At 36.3% G+C, this 19548-nt stretch overlaps 3 protein-coding genes across 3 annotated transcripts; 1 reads left to right on the top strand and 2 right to left on the bottom strand.

Moving 5' to 3' along the window:
* The first annotated feature begins 1479 nt into the window (after positions 1 to 1479).
* On the top strand, positions 1480 to 2397 carry LOC139154062 (olfactory receptor 14A2-like). The gene has a single exon (XM_070728493.1). It carries the CDS (start codon positions 1480 to 1482, stop codon positions 2395 to 2397), a length of 918 nt encoding a protein of 305 aa, XP_070584594.1.
* An 8896-nt stretch (positions 2398 to 11293) lies between these two features.
* Positions 11294 to 12235, bottom strand: LOC139154063 (olfactory receptor 14I1-like). The gene has a single exon (XM_070728494.1). The coding sequence runs from the start codon at positions 12233 to 12235 to the stop codon at positions 11294 to 11296; it is 942 nt and encodes a 313-aa protein (XP_070584595.1).
* A 5160-nt stretch (positions 12236 to 17395) lies between these two features.
* LOC139154064 (olfactory receptor 14I1-like) lies at positions 17396 to 18340 on the bottom strand. Its single transcript, XM_070728495.1, has one exon. It carries the CDS (start codon positions 18338 to 18340, stop codon positions 17396 to 17398), a length of 945 nt encoding a protein of 314 aa, XP_070584596.1.
* Positions 18341 to 19548: the final 1208 nt, after the last annotated feature.

Here is a 19548-nt window from a genome sequence, read left to right on the forward strand (position 1 = left end):
GTTGAAAATCTTTGGTTATATTGTGGGAAAATAGGTGGCTGAAAGGGCTGAAATTTACTTTGAACTTCTATGGGGCAAGCCTAAGGGGAAATGGGGATAGAGGAAGGAAAATGAATTTTTATAATTATTGGTACTTAATCCCTGACAAATTGTCAAAGATGTAAAAAGGTGTCTCAAATGTTTATTGGAAATGCAATTGTAGAGAAGGTATTTTTTATCATATGTAGAAAATCTGTGAGAAAGCAAAGAAATACCAGAGGGAGATTCATGTGCCAATTCAGAAAATCCTTAAAACAAATATACAGTTGAAACTGAAAATTTTCTTAGGGACTAACAGATAAGGATCTTGAAAGAAAAATTGGAACTTTGTTATTATATTTGTAGCTGGGGATCAGAAGGGAATAAAAGAAGAAGGTTTTAGTGGGAAGAAGGGAAGATAGAGGGATAGAGAGGAGGCAGGATGTTTTTCTTGGGGCAAAGCCAGAAGGTAAGGATAGCAAGGGAGGCCTGGGAAAAATAAGGCCTGAGAGGATAGGAAAAGAGGCTTACAAGGAAAATGGGAAAAGAGGCCTGAGACGATAAGAAAAGAGACAAGGAGAAAATGGAGAAAGAAGCCTGGAGAAAGGAAGAGGGTTTGGCAATGGGGAGGATAAGATAAGAAAGGCTTCTATGGGGCAAGCCTAAGAGGAAATGGGGATAGAGAAAGGAAGGAAGGAAGGAAGGAAGGAAGGAAGGAAGGAAGGAAGGAAGGAAGGAAGGAAGGAAAACCAACCACTTGACTACCATGTCATCATATGACCTGCCTGTTGAGAAAAGATTGACTACCATTGCACTACAAACCCTGGCAGGTAGAGGTGGCTGAGCAAGGGACCAATATGAATTGGCAGCAATACCAATAGGGCCTGGAGAATCCAGTCTCGAGAACCCGACTCCAGTGGTACTTACAGGGGTAGTGCTACATATTTGTTGACTGCAGTAATAATTTTATATGTGAAAAAGACGGAAAGATATATCAATTCCCACAATAAAAGAATGGATGGGAAAAGTGAGGGAACCAGAAGTCTCAAAGATGCTTTTTCAAAAAGCAACTGGATTGTTTTGTCCTTGAAGAGGAAGAAGAAAATGTTTCACTTCTCATCCAAGATGAAACTGGTACCTGCTAAAATTATAGTACTCCATGTTTCACTGAAAGAACAGTTGAAAGCAGCTGAGCTGTATTATGATCGACTGGAATGGAAGAGGAGTGGGGGAAAGAAAAGGCTTTCTGGTTAGTTTTTTCATCAATTATTAACTGTAATATAGAGTGTTATGTTTGGAAATTGGTATTCTTCAATGTTACAGTTCTCTTTTAACAGTCACATTTTTATTATTTTTTCCCTTCTGTCCCCAGTATATGCCAAGCAGTATCTGTTTCGATATAAAGCTATTTTCATTTCTGATTTCCTAAGATGTGGCATTTATCTTAGTCATAGCTTAAGGATGGACAATCAAACAGGCATCTCTTACTTTTTGCTCCTGCAATTATCCAAAGATCGGCGCCTGCAGCTTTTATATTTCTTTTTATTCTTCATATTATATCTGGCAATTACAACAGCAAATCTTCTCATCATCTCTGCAGTCGCTTTTGACCATCGACTACACAGCCCCATGTACTTGTTTCTGGTAAATTTGGCAGTACAGGATGTGGGCATTGTTTCAGCCATTGTCCCCAAATCCATGATAAATTCTCTCATGAACACCAGATACATCTCTTACTTTGATTGCTTTGCACAGGTGTTGATCTTTACCTGCTTTGAAGCTTCTGACTACTTCCTCCTGACAGCCATGGCATATGATCGGTATGTTGCCATTTGCCATCCATTGCACTATGGGTTGATGATGAATCGGAAAGCCTGCATCAAAATAATGATTCTGGTGTGGGTGACAAGTTTTCTCTATGGTATGTGGCACACCATTGGTATCTTTTATATCCCTTTCTGTTCTAATGTTGTCAACCAATTTTTCTGTGAAATTCCACATTTGCTAAAACTGTCCTGCTTTGGGTTCAATCTAGTTGAAGTTGGATTTCTTGTGGCTAGTATAATAACTTTAGGATTAGGTTGTTTTATTTTTATCATTGTCTCCTACATTATGATCTTCAAAGCAGTTTTGAAAATCCCTTCTGTGAAAGGAAGGCAGAAGACCTTTTCCACGTGTCTTCCCCACCTTACAGTCATTTGTATGTTTTTTGTAACAGTGGGGATGGCATATCTGAAACCTCTCTTTAACAGTTCATCTTATTTAGATTTCACACTAACTGCCCTATATTCTTTACTTCCACCCCTGTGCAATCCAATCATCTATAGCATAAGAAATAAGAATATCAAATCTGTGTTATATAAATTATGGCGCTGTTAATATTTTCCTTTGATAATTCTTTCTGTCCTGTTTTTCCTACATCGAATCTCTTAAGAAAGCAGCCTTCCATTAAGAAGAAAACCAAAATGGAAATTATCTCTCATGCATCCTCAGTGTCAAAAGTATTTTAAGATAAAAAAAAGAAAAGCATTCATTGGAAGTTTGAATTATTGGAACTTGTTTTATACATTACACCAAGCCCTTTTCATTTAACATTGGAATATTGAATAAAACACATTATCTAAGGGTGAAATATCATGAATCTGCATTATAAAGATATACTAAGTGGTCTAACTGGTTCATCGTCCAAACTAACTAGTGTTTCTGGATCCCTACATGGTTCTGATAATGGAGAAAGTCATTGGAAATTTGATCACTTTTAGAAGAATTGCAAAACTGTTTGTAGCCAAGATTTAAACTTAGTGTCAATTTTTTGAATGTTAAAAAAAAAAACCAGACCTCCATATCAGACTTCTTGCAGCAGTCTCCGAAGAGGGGCGTCATACAAATCCAATAAATAGATAGATAGATAGATAGATAGATAGATAGATAGATAGATAGATAGATAGATAGATAGATAGATAGATAGATAAATAAATAAATATGGCAATCTTGCTTATGTTTGAAAACCACATTCATGAAAAGGATAAATAAATAAATACTTCATTGTAAAAAAGCTTTGTAAACTGTACACTGTCTCTCTGCAGTACACAAAGAACTAACCCTATATAGCCATCTATATTTGAAGGATATACAGTGGAACCCCGACATAAGAGCTGCTCTACTTAAGAGCAACTCGAGATAAGAGCTGGGAGGGGAGAGATATTTTTGTTCTACTTACAAGCCCAAATTCGAGATACAAGCGCCAAGGAGCTGTCTCCTGAAGCCAAACGCTAACTTCCGCGTTCGGCTTCAGGAGACAGCTGCGAAGCGGCGCGCGTGTTTTAAAAGGTTGCAGCCGGCCTGGGGGGCTCGGGGGGGTGCTTGCAGCTTTCTTTCTTGCTCTTTTTCTTTCTCTCTTTTACCTTCCCTTCCTCTATTTCTTCTTTTCTTTCTCCTTCCCACCTTCTTCCCTCCCTCCCTCCCTTCACTCATTCCTCTCTTACTCTCCCCTTTCATAAGTTTCCTTGCTTCCTTCCTCTGTTCCTGTCCCTTCCCCCTTTCTTTCTTTCGTTCTTTCTTGCTTTCTTTCTTGCTCTTTTTCTTTCTCTCTTTTACCTTCCCTTCCTCTATTTCTTCTTTTCTTTCTCCTTCCCACCTTCTTCCCTCCCTCCCTCCCTTCACTCATTCCTCTCTTACTCTCCCCTTTCATAAGTTTCCTTGCTTCCTTCCTCTGTTCCTGTCCCTTCCCTCTTTCCTTCCTTCCTTCCCACCCTCCGTCCATTCATTCACCCATTCCTCTCTTGATCGCTTAAAGCCGGTCCCTGGTGCAAAAAGGGTTGGGGACCTCTGTCCTACAGGATTGGGTGGCAGAGAAGTTGAACATATGTAAATTTAAAAGTTTAAGAAAGTTTACAAGTTAAGTGAAAGAAACTTCATTATTCATTTATATGTACATGTACATTTCTTCATTAAAAACATGTCTTTCTGCATAATTTAGACTAACTTTGTGAGTTTTTTGAGGGCTGGAACCAATTAAAATTATTTACATTAATTCCTATGGGGAAAAGTCGTTCGAGATAAGAGCTGCTCGACTTAAGAGCCCAGGTCCGGAACGAATTAAACTCGTATCTCGAGGTACCACTGTATGTCAGAAGTAGACAATTTGATCGGGTCAAATGGAAAACTAGGATTTTTGTGGAGGGTCATGTTGGTCAAGCCGATACATATGAATCTTCTTGGGATGGATGAGATGGGATAAAATTCAACAGCATTCAAATGACCTCAAAGTTTATGTCTTGTGCCCATACAGTGATTTCAGGCTAATTTTCTGTTTAATTGCTCCACTGGCTCGGTCAGTTTTTCTGTTACAGTTGTTCGATTGTGCTGGGAATGCTGGCAGATGAATGTTAGTCAGAATATCCATGCTGCTTATTATGCACTCTACGGTGAGTGTACTAATAGTAACTATGGGTGAAGTGGCAAATAAGTTGGAGGGTAAGGGAAGTTAATATATTGGCTGAGAGGCAGGCAGAATAATAATAATAGCAATAGCATTTAGAATTATATACCGCTTCATAGTGCTATTACAGCCTTCTCTAAGCAGTTTACAGAATCAGCATATGGCCTCCAACAATCTGGGTCCTCATTTTACCCACCTTGGCAGGATGGAAGGCTGAATCAACCTTGAGCAGTTAGCTAATGTCGCCTGCAGGGCTGCACTCTAACCTCTGTGCCAGTCATGGTACTGATGGAGAATGGAAGGAATTGTAGGAGTCAAGGGTCAGGCTTATCATAGTGAATATAGGCCCAAAGTCATTATCATCAATGCACAGCTATCAAAACTTAGATGGCCTGAGGATGCAACTATTTCTGCTTAATACCAAATTAAGGTATTAAGGGAATACCTTATTGGGGAATGGGTTTTGAATGAGAGTGGAATATATTACCAAGATATCCCACAGCACAAAGAGGTGAAATTTTAATTAATGATTATGTGCCATCATTTTCAACATCTATTGGCCACATAGATTTTTTTTCCAAGATAGACTGTCCTATATGTGTTATTTCAGATTTCCTATTGGTACACACATCACCTTTCTGAGTTCAGATATCTTAACTGCTGATCACCCTGCATCATTTTTGGATATTTCTTCTATATCCTATTACATTTTACTTCTACTTTTTCCCAATATTATTGCCTTTTCCAGAACAGTTATTCACATAAAAAGTCCAAAGTAGAATAATTTGAGCATGGTCATTTGCATCTTGAGTAAGAATTCTGGGTTGATATGTCAATGGTCCCTTTATTTGTTTCTTGTCTGCCCACAGAATTCTCAAAAATTTTCTCCAATAAAAAAATCAAAGGTGTTGATACAAAGCACAAAACACCAACATATTTCAAAAAACATATAATTACAGATTCATTATTGGTGATCTGGACAAAAATTAAGAAAGAACATTACATTAAAATACTGAGGTGGTATTCCAGTATGGAGGCACTCACACATCGAAATACTATTCAGTTAAATAAAATGGTGAATTACAGCCAGATATTAGATGAGAGAGGTAATATTAAAACAGGACAACAATTGGAAGAACAAAATTATTATTGAGTGGTGGCCATACAATCAAATTCAGATGAAATGGTAGAAAGATAAGAAAACTAATGGAATTAAAGAAAAAGACTCAATACTAGACAAATTAATATTAGGCCAAGATATTTTTTTTATAATTGGAATATACAATTGAATACAAAATGGAAACGGAAATAGTTAAGGGAAACATGATCAGTTGGGCAAAAAATTTGGGACACACCATATATTTAGAACAATGGAACTTAATGTGGAAAAACTACAAAATAACAAAATCAGTCTCATACAAAGAGAATATCCAAAAAATGTTTTACAGATGGCATCTTGCACCAGCTAGTATAGCCAAAATATACCTGAATCTAAAACCAAATTGTTGGAGGTGTAGAAATAAAAACAGAGCATTTTTCCACATGTGGTGGGCATGCCCCAAAATAAAGAAAATATGGGGAAAAAAGTATGGATCTTTGAAATGACTAAAATAAAACTTATACTACAACCAGAAACTTTTCTTCTAGGCATAATAAATCTGAAAATCAAAAAAGAACATTATTATTTGATACAGCACATCACTACAGCAATTAGAATAACCATAGCAGAAAATTGGAAAAAAAGAAGAAACACCATCAGAGATAGAAATGATTAAAAAGATTTATGACTGTGCAGAGATGAACAAATTGATCCAAAAGCTCAAAAATAAGGAAGAATCAAAATATTATGAAGTTTGGGAGAAATTTTATACCTGGGTGGATAAGAGAAGAGATAATAGCTGTAAATAAAACCTGATGTTCACAGAACTAACCTTGCACACAAGAGTATGATAATAATAACCTGACCTTAGTTTTACTGGAAATTAGAACGAGCGCATAGCAACCGCTGATGTTATAGGCCATATAATTACACAAAAAAGAACTGTGAGGATAACAGTTCAAAGGGATGGGGGGTTATGTTGTGTTATGTTTCATTATTGTCTTATAAGATGTACGTATAATACCTAAACAAACAAATAATCATATTGTAAAATGATAAAGTATGTACCGTCTTGTTTTTGTAATGTTTATATAATAAAAACTATTTTAAAAAATAAAATAAATAAATAAATAAAAATACAACTTACATCAACAACACATTGCAATGAAGCCCACTGTCATAGCTAAATCCAGCAAGGATTAGCTACAGTCAGAGGCTCTGATTGTGACCTATTCTCATCTTTTGTACTCTTTTTCCTACAGTCCTCAGGAAATACATATTTTTCAATTACTTCATTTCCTTCTTCTTTCATTCAGACTGTCAATTCAGCATATACTTGTCTGTACATGTGAAAACCCCTATTCTCAATTACTTTCAGTTCCCTATTTCTTACAGTTTCAATGTTCTAATTTTAAATACAGTGGTACCTCTACTTACAAATGCCTCTACTGACAAACTTTTCAAGATAGAAACCAGGTGTTCAAGATTTTTTTGCCTCTACTCACGAACAATTTTCAACTTACAAACCTTCGCTTCTCTCTTGGCTGCTGCTGCTGCGAGCAGCGGCCAAAACAAGTGCTTTTATGTTTGCAGGCTTTGATGATTGCAAAGGAACTGCAGCCAAGCTTTGCCATACAGGGTCTCTATCCCACATCCCTTCTGCTAGAAAATGGCATACCTGAGGAGCTCTCCACAGCCGCATAAATGAGAAATCAGGTGAAGGAAGCAGCAGGCAAGGGGGGGATTTTGGATGGGAAATGGGCTACTTTTCTTTGCTCGATCCCCCATCCAATATCCCCCCTTACCTGCCCCTTTTCTTTGCCTGATCTCAAATCCAAGATCCCCCTTGCCTGACCCTTTTCTTTGCCTGATTTCTTATCCAAAATCCCCCCTTGCCTGCCCCTTTTCTTTGCACGATTTCCTATCCAAACTTTCCCCTTGCCTCCTCTTTTCTTTGCCTGATCTCCCATCCAAACCTCTTCCTTGCCTGCTCATTTCCTTTGACCGATTTCCCATCCAAGATCCCCCCTGGCCTGCCCCTTTTCTTTACCCAATTTCCCATTCAAAATCTCCCCTTTGCCTGCCCCTTTTCTTAGGTGGCTGTGGAGTGCAAAGAAAAGGGGCAGACAAGGGGGAAATTTGGATGTGAAATTGGGGGATGTTGGATGGAAAATTGGGCAAAGAAAAGGGGCAGGCATGGGGGGATTTTGGATGGGAAATTGGGCAAAGAAAAGGGGCATGCAAAGGAGGATTTTGAATGGGAAATTGGGCAAAGAAAAGGGGCAGGCAAGGGGGATCTTGGATTTGAGATCAGGCAAAGAAAGGGGACAGGCAAAGGGGGATCTTGGATGGGAAATTGGGCAAAGAAAAGGGGCAGGCATGGGGGGATTTTGGATGGGAAATTGGACAAAGAAACGGGGCATGCAAAGGAGGATTTTGAATGGGAAATTGGGCAAAGAAAAGGGACAGACAAGGGGGATCTTGGATGGGAAATCAGGCAAAGAAAAGGGGCAGGCAAGGGGATCTTGGATGGGAAATCAGGCAAAGAAAGGGGACAGGCAAGGGGGGATCTTGGATGGGAAATTGGGCAAAGAAAAAGGGCAGGCAAGGGGATCTTGGATGGGAAATCATGGAAAAAGGGGGACAGGCAAGGGGGATCTTGGATGGGAAATTGCTCAAAGAAAGGGGACAGGCAAGAGGGGATCATGGATGGGAAATTGGGCAAAGAAAAGGGACAGGCAAGGGGAGATCATGGATGGGAAATTAGGCAAAGAAAAGGGACAGGCAAGGGGGATCTTGGATGGGAAATCAGGCAATGAAAAGGGGCAGGCAGGGGGGAATTTAGATGGGAGACACGGCGAAGGAGGCAGGCTCCCATCCAAAATCCCCCCTCACCTGCTGCTTTCTTCACCTGATCTCCCATCCAAAATCTCCTCCATGCCTGCCCCTTTTCTTTGCCCGATCTCCTGTCCAAAATTCCCTCTTTCCTGCCCATTTTCTTTGCCTGATCTCCCATCCAAAATCCCTCCTTGCCTGCCGCTTCCTTAGCTGCACAATCTCGCTTCCAAAATCATCTCTTGCCCACTGCTTCCTCTGCCCACGGCTTTTTTTCTTTAAGCCTTAGAGTTTTGGATTTTCCTAATGGGCTTGCATGCATAATTTGCTTTTACATTGATTCCTATGGGAAAAATTGCTTCTACTTACAAACGTTTATACTTAAGAGCATGGTCACAGAATGAATTAAGTTTGTAAATAGAGGTACCACTGTATATCTCAAAACTACATACTTTGCAAAATCACATTTCACAGCAACAGCTCAGCAGGATTACAAATACTTCTGATATACTTTTCAATCTTTATTATTATTTATTATTTATTTGTTTGTCAAACATATACAAGACAGCATGTATAGGTATAAACATAAACTTAAGCAAAGTAAGTACAGAATTGAGGACAATGGAAGAGTAAGACAAGAATGGTAGACACAATTATCTGCTTATGAACTCCCCTTACAGACCTTTTAGGAATGGGAGAGGTTGACAGTAGTCAGACTAAGATCTACCAACAACTTTCTGTCTAAAACTTTGGTTCATGTAACTCTTTAGGACTTGCTTTTTCCACTTAGGCCTTATCGATTCTAATAGATCAACAAACCATATTTTCATTTCCCACAACTACCATTAATATGTTTAAATTCCTCAATATTTCAGTGTTTTTGTCTTTGTTTAGTTGCTGACTAGTGATGGGCGAACCCAACGGTGTTCGGGTTCGGCAAGTTCGGATGAACTTCACGCAAAATTTGGCCAAACCCAAACCAAACCCGAACAGGGAATCCCACCAAGAGATTCCGGGGGCGGAGCTTTGACATCATGTATACTGGCAGGTTGCTAAGGAATCCAAGGTGATTACTTCCTGGATTCCATGGAATCCAGGAAGTGGTCACCTTGGCATCCTTAGCAACCTGCCGGTGATATCAAAGCTCCAAACGCCGAACGCGACCCCGACCTTTGCCCAAAGTTTCAAAAAAAATTGGGTTCATGTTCAGCATACCAAACACCGCAAAATTCGGTACGGACCCGAATTGTGCGGGTTTGGTTCGCCCATCACTATTGCTGACTGATTTCACAACAGCAAGTGTTGCTTCAGCAATAGCTGTTAATGCCTTGTTCTTTTTAGCTTAAGAAATAAATATAGTTAATGCTAGGTAGAAAGCAACAATAAATAATAAAAATATTGTTGTGATTCTTGCAATGCCTTGACAAAGTGAATATAGTAATTACAACCATAGTTAACATATGACTATATTAAGTTAGTAAACTGCTTTTGCTCACAGACAACTATCCTAAATGAAGCAGCTACTAGTCAGAAAAAAAGCCCCATGATGATACTAGACAGTAAAGTGTTCTGTCGGGCTCTCTGGTAGACTCCTCCCAAAAATTCACAGGTACAAATTTCAGACACACACACACGTTTGAAAATTCAAAGCAATGTTCTTTATAATGAAAATTCACTTAAACTAAGCCCTCTTTTGGTATAGCAAAGAGCACTCGTCTCCAAACAAACTGGTAATTTGTACAAGTCCCTTATCAGTTCTGTGATACTTAGCTTGCAGCTGTGAGGCAATTCACAGTTCTTCTTCTTTCACAAAGTGAAACACACTTTGCTCTGGTTTAGTTTCAAAGCGGGGAAAAATCAGCACACAAAAAGTCAAAGTCAGTAAAGCAGTCACGAAACACAACGATCAGATAATCCTCCACAATGGCCAAACCCACAGGCTGCTATTTATAGCAGCCTCACTAATTACCACAGCCCCACCCAACCACAGGTGGCCTCATTTTCTTTGATAATAATCTCTCAGTTGTTGTTGCCTATGCATCGCTCTCCGCATGCATGGCTATATCATTAACTCTTGTTCTGAATCCAAGGAGTAGCTAGATAATTGATCTCCTTCTGAGCTGTCTGCCACACTCTCCTCTCTGTCACTCATGTCTTCTTGGTCAGAGGTGCCTTCATCATCAGATTCCACCGGGAGCAAAACAGGCCTGCAGCATGTGGGTGTCTCCCCCACATCCACAGTCCTTGGGGCAGGAGCTCGGCCAGAGCTAACCACAACAGTAAAGAAATCCTAGAGTCTCACCCACAACATTACAGGAGCAAATACTGACTACCAAATAATTTTCTATCATCTGTTAGCCTGGCCCCAATCCTTTTTGCATGTTATAAAATGGCCCACTTCCACACAAAATCAGACTCCAGTAATGGACATTTTCCAAGGTATTCTGTGCCTGATTTCAAGATTGTTATCCTTTAAAAAGGAAATGAGAGGGGGAAAATATTTATTTATTTATTTATTACTTAGATTTGTATGCCGCCCCTCTCCGAAGACTCGGGGCGGCATACAAATCTAGAATAGATTTCACGGTCAAATATGTGAGCAAGAGAAGACTCAAAAGTGAGTCAAGTTGCTTATTCCAATAAACAGTATAATGTATTAATGATAAAATGTGGATGTTACACCTATTTCTTCCCTTGCTTAAAGTTATTACTAGTAATTCAATATTTTAAATTTTTTAACCATTTCCTAAATGTATGTGATTCTCTGGACTATGCCCAGTGCATTCAAATAAGCAAATTGTAGATCACAAGGTTTAAATGATAATAAAGATATTATTGTTCAGGACAGCATAATTTATGGGATTCTTTTTATTCCTTAAAACAAAGTTGATTAGTTGTTCTTAGTAAAATTTTCTATTTTGATTTGCAATCTTTTGATTAAACAACTTCCATAAAGCTGCTTTGATGTCCTTATTTCTCATGCTATAGATTACTGGATTCATCATTGGAGGGATCACAGAGTAGATTACTGCAAAGACCTCATCCCAATTGTAAGAAGACCCAGAATTTGGTATGAAATAGGAAAATATACCTGTACCAAGTAATAAACAGACAACAAGGAGATGGGGAATGCAAGTAGAGAAGGCCTTTTGTCTACTGGTCACTGAGGGCATGCTCAATACTGTCTTTAATATTTTTACATAGGACATGATAATTAACATAAAACAAACAACACCAATCAAAGCACTAAAAAGAAGAACAGAGATTTCAGTGAATTTGGGATCAAAGCAGGAAATCTTCATGAGATGTGGAATTTCACAAAAGAACTGATGGATGACTGTGGAACAGAAGGGCAATGAAAAAAGAGTTCCTGCATGCATGGCAGCATTAAGAAAGCCTAGCATCCATGCAACCCCTGCCATCTGGAAGCAGCTTCTCCATTTCATCATAGACATATAATGTAAAGGATGGCAGATAGCCACAAATCTGTCATAGGCCATAGCAGTGAGTATGAAAATGTCTGAGGACATAAAGAAAAGGAAGAAAAACATTTGTGCAACACATTCAGAATATGAAATCTTTCTTGCATTCATGAGGGCACTGGCTATTGATCTAGGAATGGTGACAGTGGTGGATCCCAGATCAACAATTGCTAAATTGACCAGAAAGAAATACATTGGTGTCTGAAGATGGTTCACTTTTACCACAATGATGAGGAGAAGATTTCCTATCAGAATAGCCAGATACATTATGAGGAAGACCACAAAGTGAAAAATCTGGAACTCCCATTTTTCAGATAATCCCATAAGCAAGAATTCTATGATGATAGTTCTGTTTGGCATCATGTCATTGAATTTTAACTGTCAGAGAAAGAAGCATCAATTTAACAAACCTATTTTTACAAAATTGTATATATAAAATGTTTTATTTTCATGGTGACATCATGATCTCCATAACACAGAAAATTATATTTATAAAATCAAGATAGCTCTTCAGAAATCAAATTCTTGGTCAAGAAATCATTTCTGCAGGAGAAATATATATAGTATTGTGCAATATTTTATCATTTACTTAATCAGAGCATTCCAACTTGGAGTTTAGACAGAAATTTACTCCCTTGCAATATGCAGTATTTGGTACTATGCACTATACAAAGATGTGAATGAAGCTCAAAAGCAAGCCTAGTTAGATTCTTTATCTGTAACAGGAAGCCTACCATGGCCTGTTCTGTTTAGCATTTCACAGAACATTAAATATTTTAAAAGACAGACCATATAAACTTCTAGTAGAAAAATGTGATCTCATATAATGAGACTATGCAAAACAAATTTATATTAATAATAATGTGTTAGCTCTTATTATACATCTCAAGGCCACAATTAGAACTAAAAGTATAGTTTTTCAATACCAGATTCTTTTTATTAAATAAAAAAATTCATAGAAGCATAGCTAGGGTTATCAAATTTTAGAGCAGCATTTGATTTTCCCCCACACACACACATATCACTGGGAATTACTGATTTTGCCAGTTTTTGAAACTGAAGAGATAGATATTTCTTCTAATATTAAAGTGATATTGTGAATATCATTTTTCTTATGCTCCCCATCTCCAAATCTGTAGCCATGAAATACATTCAGTCATGAAATAAATCAGGTTTATTACAAATTTAATTGGATTCTCTCTATGTGATATAGTAGAACTACCATATTGCTTGTGTAGACTTTATGTCGACAATTTAATATTATTGAAGAAGCCTGAATCTAATTAATTAAGGACATATACAACAGTTGATAAAACTCCAGAATGATAGATTATTTGATTACCATAAATACTGGAGTTATATCATTGTAATGTTTCATTTCTCTTTTCAGAGTATAACCTATGAAGAAAAAGCACACCTCTTGCCTAAAAGATATAACACAGGTTTTTGAAAGTTTATACATTGAACCTTTTTTGAATAGGTTTTTAGGAATTCAAAATGTAAAAACTTACTTTTCCTCACTGATCCTTTTAAACTGATAATGAAAATGACCATACAAGCCACTCTGCCCATTTCTTTTCTTCTGTTTGTTTATATTTCTTTCACAACCCACAGCCTCTCAAAAACCTTTAGTGACAGATTTAAAGCACAACTCTACTTCAAGCATAGGTGCATGATACAGATTGATGGAGGAAAAGCTAACATTGAACACCAATTAATATCAGCGTTATATAATAGAAATGAATCCTTAATTAGCAGCCAGATATTATATTTCTTATTCCAAAACAGACAGGTTTTTTTTAAAAAAAGGAAAAATAAGAACATTTTTCTCACTAACATACTATCTTTAAACTCTTTCTACAACTACCAATCATGTAATCCAGCAGTTACATGCTGCAAATTTGTTAAGATTTAGACATGGCTTCCTCCTTAGCATTTGCTAACTAGTCCCACAGGGAACATGGACACAATATTAAAGAACTCTATACACAACAGAATGATTGCACAATCACAACTGCAATGGTGGCAGATGCAATTCTCCAAGGCATTGACAAAAGGTTTACTTTCAACAAGAGGAATGTATAGTAGAGGTTCAAAATATTAGTGATAATAGCTTTATTTCAACAAATAATGAAAAATTGATGTTTCTGTTTATGTAATTAATGATTAAAACAATTCAGTTAATGCCCCTAGTTTTTCACGATTTATTTTTCCAGAATATTATGTCATGAACTAAAATAACTGCCTATTAAGGACAACTGTGTCTATCCCAAGTATTCCTTAGAATTAATACTACATCACAACATGTACAGTGATACCTTGTCTTGCGAACTTAATTGGTTCCAGGACGAGGTTCGTAAAGTGAAAAGTTCGTAAGATGAAACAATGTTTCCCATAGGAATCAATGGAAAAGTGATTAATGCGTGGAAGCCCAAAATTCACCCCTTTTGCCAGCCATAGCACCCAATTTTGTGCTGGTGGGATTCCCCTGAGGCTCCCCTCCATGGGAAACCCCACCTCCGGATTTTGTGATGCTTCAGGGGAATCCCACCAGCATGAAAACGGGCATTTTGGCTGGCAATAGAAGTCCAGAGGTGGGGTTTCCCAGCGAGGGAAGCCTCAGCAAAATCAGAGCATCACAAATGCTGCGATTTTGCTGAGGCTTCCCTCAAAAAACACATCCTAGATCTGAATGAATGAAATATTCTTATTGAATATTTGTTCTGTACAAAGTTGAATGTGTTGACAACATGTGAAATTGATTTTCAATCAGTGTTGCTTCCTAAGTTGACAGTGTTGCTTCCTTAGCTTGATTTCACAGAAGTTTGATTTATTTGGAGTTATATTGTGTTGTTTAAGTGTTTCCTTTATTTTTTGAGCAGTATATATAAAAGCAAAAACCACTCATGCCGTAATCACTAAATCTCCAGAACTGTAAAGCCCACAAACTTGAAATTTGCCATGTATGTTCCTCTTGCTGTCTAGGTACTCACTAAGAAAGGATTTTTTTAAAAATGACCGTCAGAGCATTAGCATTTCCTTTTATTTCAAAATATTTTATTAATTTTCTTAAAATAGACAAAACTGACAGACAGACATTTAACATAAAAGTGGGGTTATATCTTCCCCGCTTATTCTAGAAGTAAAATTTCAATACAGAAAAAAGAATACATTCAAAAATACTTAAAATCAACTTATTACTTTAAATGAAAAGAAGAAAATTGTTTTACCTTATATAGTAAATCTTAACACATAACCCAATACTAACATAACTCTTAAATCATATCTCTACTAATACAATTGTCTTATTTTTTTTACTTTTAATATTTCTTCTTGTTTATCTATATATACACTTTGTTCCATATCTCATAAAATTCTGTTTCTTCTTGGTCTTTTAACCGTCTTGTCATCATATCCATTTCAGTGCATTCTAATATTTTCTTAATAACTTCCTCTTCTTTGGGTATATTTTTCCCTTTCCAATTTTGTGCATAAATTATCCTGGCCGCGGTTAAAATATGAATAACTAGGTGTAAGATTTCTTTCTTATATTTCTGATTTGTTATGCCCAGTAAATAAAATTCCAGGGTTATTTCTATCTCCTGTTTTACTATTTCTTTTATTATTCTTTCTATCATTTTCCAATAAAGCTTAACTTTACTACACATCCACCATTGATGATAGTAGGACCCTATTTCTTTCTTACATTTCCAGCACAATGGGGAAGTCTTAGGGAACATTTTTGCTATCCTGTTTGGTGGGAGGTGCCACCTTTAAAACATCTTAATTTGGTTTTCTTTAAGGGAAACTGATTTTGTCATTTTCCAATTTGAAGTCCAAACATTTTCCCATGTATCTATATCAATTTCTTTACCGATATTTTTGCACCAACTTACCATATTGTCCTTTAAGGTCAAATCTATATTTTTATGATCAATCATATATTTATATGCTTTCCCTATTAATTTAGTCTGGTTGGTGACTAATAAGTTACCTAAGAAATTGAAAAAAAATTCACAAAAACGGGGGGAGGCGTGCATTTTATCAGCAAAATAAACCAATAAGCATTACGTTTTCATTTCAATTTTCATTTCAATGTGTGCAGAAATGTTCAAGCTTGTTTCCAAGTGAAAAAAGCTTTCAAAAAGACCAAATATAAGTACCTAAAGTGATTAATTTGTGGTCCGGATCAAATAGACCTGAGAACATGTCATTAGGGAGTTTTATCGAACACTACAGCAGGGTTAAATCAGAATGACTAAAAAAAGAGGAAAATGGAGAATAAATGGTGTAGACCCAGAGAACAAAATTAGATTTTAGGAGGCAGCTTAAATGTATATATCTAGAATAAAGAGTTATAAATATAGAAATGACATAAAATTATGATTTTAGAAGAGACATTGATAGTTTAAAGATGTTTGGGAACATGTTATGAGTCTATTAAATATAAAATGAATTAGGATTAGAATCACTTGGAAAGATTAAGAGGGAGAAAGAGGAAATAGAAAGGAAAGGGAAGAGAGATGGAGTGGAGGGAAGTAGGAAGGGGGAGAGAAAGAATAAGATAGTAGAGTGGGGAAATGGAGTTAGAGGGAGGGGAGGGTAAAGAAATGAAGAAAAAGAGACTGATAAATAACAGCATAAAATAGGTACAAAATATGATATCAATTTATTACTAATTGATTAAAAATGTATAATTATATTTCTTAATGATATATTTTAAGGTATATGCAGTGATGTACATATAGAAATTGTGGAGAAAACATTTTTAAAATTACAAAAAATAATTAACAGATAGTTATGCTACTTACAATGCATTGACAACATTTATTCTTACCAGCAGTGGGTTTCTCTTGGTTCAAACCGGTTCTTAGAACCGGTAGCGGCAGAGGTGGGAGGCTCCATCCATCCATCCAGGGCACTTCTTTACATGAACCAGTTGTGATTTAAACCCACCACTGATTCTTACAAATATTCTTCACATGTTCCCTGTTTGCAGTTGGAGCCTAGTAAGGTCTACTAATGTGATAAATGCAGAATAACAAATCCTATTTTCTCATCCACAACTTCAAAGGGAAAAATATTTGTTATCCTCTCTGGCCCCAATAAATTTATATGGGACAAAACAACATTTCTCAGAGCATTTTGAGCCTAATTTTAAGATGACTATATTTAAGAACGAATATGGGAGCAAAATATACATTTCAAACCAAACATTTCAGCAAAAGAAAACTTAAGAATATTTTACATTGATTAAACAGAAAACCAAGTTTCTTATCTGAATAAATAGTGTAATAAATATATTAATGTTAAAATGTGGCTGTTACATCTACTTTTTATTTTGCTAAAGTTTACTACGAATAATTGCAGCCTGTCAACCATTTCAGTTAAGTGTATGTATCTGTGTATAATTCTCTGAACTGTCTCTATGCATCCAAATAAGTAAATTGCAGTTCACAAGATATAAATAATAATAGTGGTATTAGTTTTTAGGTTAATAAAATTAATGGGATTTTTGAATTAAGCAGGTTTTGTGTTTTGATTTGTAATCCTTTGATTAAACAACTTCCATAAAGCAGCTTTGATATCCTTATTCTTCATACTATAGATTATAGGGTTCATCATTGGAGGGATCACAGAATAGATCACTGCAAGGACTTCATCCCAAATGTAAGAAGATCCAGAATTTGATATAAAATAGTAAAATGAACCTATACCACATAATAAGAAGACAACAAGGAGATGGGGAATGCAAGTAGAGAAGGCCTTTTGTCTACTGGCCACTGAGGACATGCTCAATATAGTCTTAAAGATTTTTACATAGGACATGATAATTAACATAAAAGAAACAACACCAAGCAAAGCACTAAAAACGAGAACCCAGTTTTCACTAAATGTGGAATCGATGCAGGAAATCTTCATGAGGTGTGGGATTTCACAGAAGAACTGATGGATAACTGTGGAACAGAAAGGCAATGAAAAAAGGTTTCCTGCATGGATAGCAGCATTAAGAAAGCCTCCCATCCATGCACCCCCTGCCATCTGTAAGCAAGTTCCCCATTTCATCATAGACATATAATGTAAAGGATGACAGATAGCCACATATCTGTCATAGGCCATAGCAGTGAGAAGGAAAAGGTCTGATGACAGGAAGAAAACAAAGAAAAACATTTGTGCAGCACATTCAGAGTATGATATCTTTCTTATATTCATGAGGGCACTGGCTATAGATCTGGGAATGGTGACAGTCGTGGATCCCAGATCAACAATTGCTAAATTGACCAGAAAGAAATACATTGGTGTCTGAAGATGGTTGTTCATTAGTACCAGGATGATGAGAAGAAGATTTCCTGTCAGCATAACCAGATACATCATGAGGAAGACCATAAAATGCAAAATCTGGAACTCCCATTGTTCAGAAAATCCCATAAGCAAGAAATCCAAGATGATAGTTCTGTTTGACATTGTTAAAATTTTAACTGACTGAGAAAATCATATCAATTTAACCAATCTTCCAACAAAATATGATCCTCTTTTACAAAACTGTACACTCCAACTAACTTATTTTCATTTTGATATGCTCACTATCATAACAGAGGAAGCTATATCACTTCAAGTTAGTTCTTCAGTAGTGATGTCCTTTAATAAGGAACCAATTCTGCAAGAGAAAAATATCATATAGTGCAATCGGTTATCATCTTATAATTGCAATTTTGTTTAAACCTGGAATTATGTTACAAAATTGCTTTCTTGTAACACGCAGTGTCATTACAAACATAATTTGTTATAGTGCATTATAAAAGTTACAACTGTTCAACATAGCTCAGGATGAATTTAATACCTATTTAGATTATTTATGTACAATGGAAGGGAAATGAGGTCTGTTATTATGGTATTTTAGTGAAGTTTTATTTTTTTAAAAAACAAGGTATTCTTGTGATGATATGATCCTAGATATGCATCCATTATTTTATATTAATGTTAACATGGTATCTCCTGTGTCATAAAAGGCCACATCTTGAACTGAAAAGAAAGTTCTTCATACCAATTTATTTTTATTTAAGAAGAAATTTCAAAGAAGAAGAATGTATGTGGTATGTTTTTCAAACATTAGGGGAGCATTTGATTTTTTTTTCATATCAGCAGGGAATATTGATTTTGTCAATCTTTAAAATTTTAGAGATACACCTTTCTTCTGCTATTACAAAGATATTATCTACAGCCATTGGTTATATTCAAGAATGTGAATTGTCAACAGAAAGTTCAATATTTGTTGATTGGGACAAAACTGGCATTGTAGTTGTTTCATTGAAAATGTTACATTTCTCCTTTCACACTTTATCCTATTTTTATCAAAACTATTAATACAACAACAACAAAACCCCTTTGTTGAAACTCATGAGCAGACAATTTACCTGTTAAACCTTTATTGAATAATATTTATAAATTTTAAAATTTTAAAAACTTACCTTTTCCCCATTGATCCTTTTAAATTGATAATGAAAACAATCATACAAAGTCAATCTATGCCCCGTTTTTCTTTTGTTTGTTTATGTTTCTTTCACAATCTCTTGGAAGTCTTTTTGTGGAAAATTTATAGTGAATCTCTAGCTCAAACATAAGTGCATGATGCAGATTGATGGAGAAAAATATATCACTCAACACCAATAAAT

The sequence above is a fragment of the Erythrolamprus reginae genome, chromosome Z (assembly GCF_031021105.1).
Source record: "Erythrolamprus reginae isolate rEryReg1 chromosome Z, rEryReg1.hap1, whole genome shotgun sequence".
NCBI classification, from domain to species: domain Eukaryota; kingdom Metazoa; phylum Chordata; class Lepidosauria; order Squamata; family Dipsadidae; genus Erythrolamprus; species Erythrolamprus reginae.

What these genes read in the sequence shown, in the direction of transcription:
- LOC139154062 (XM_070728493.1), top strand. Translation starts at nt 1,480, where the DNA reads ATGGACAATCAAACAGGCATCTCTTACTTTTTGCTCCTGCAATTATCC.
- LOC139154063 (XM_070728494.1), bottom strand. Translation starts at nt 12,235, where the DNA reads ATGCCAAACAGAACTATCATCATAGAATTCTTGCTTATGGGATTATCT.
- LOC139154064 (XM_070728495.1), bottom strand. Translation starts at nt 18,340, where the DNA reads ATGTCAAACAGAACTATCATCTTGGATTTCTTGCTTATGGGATTTTCT.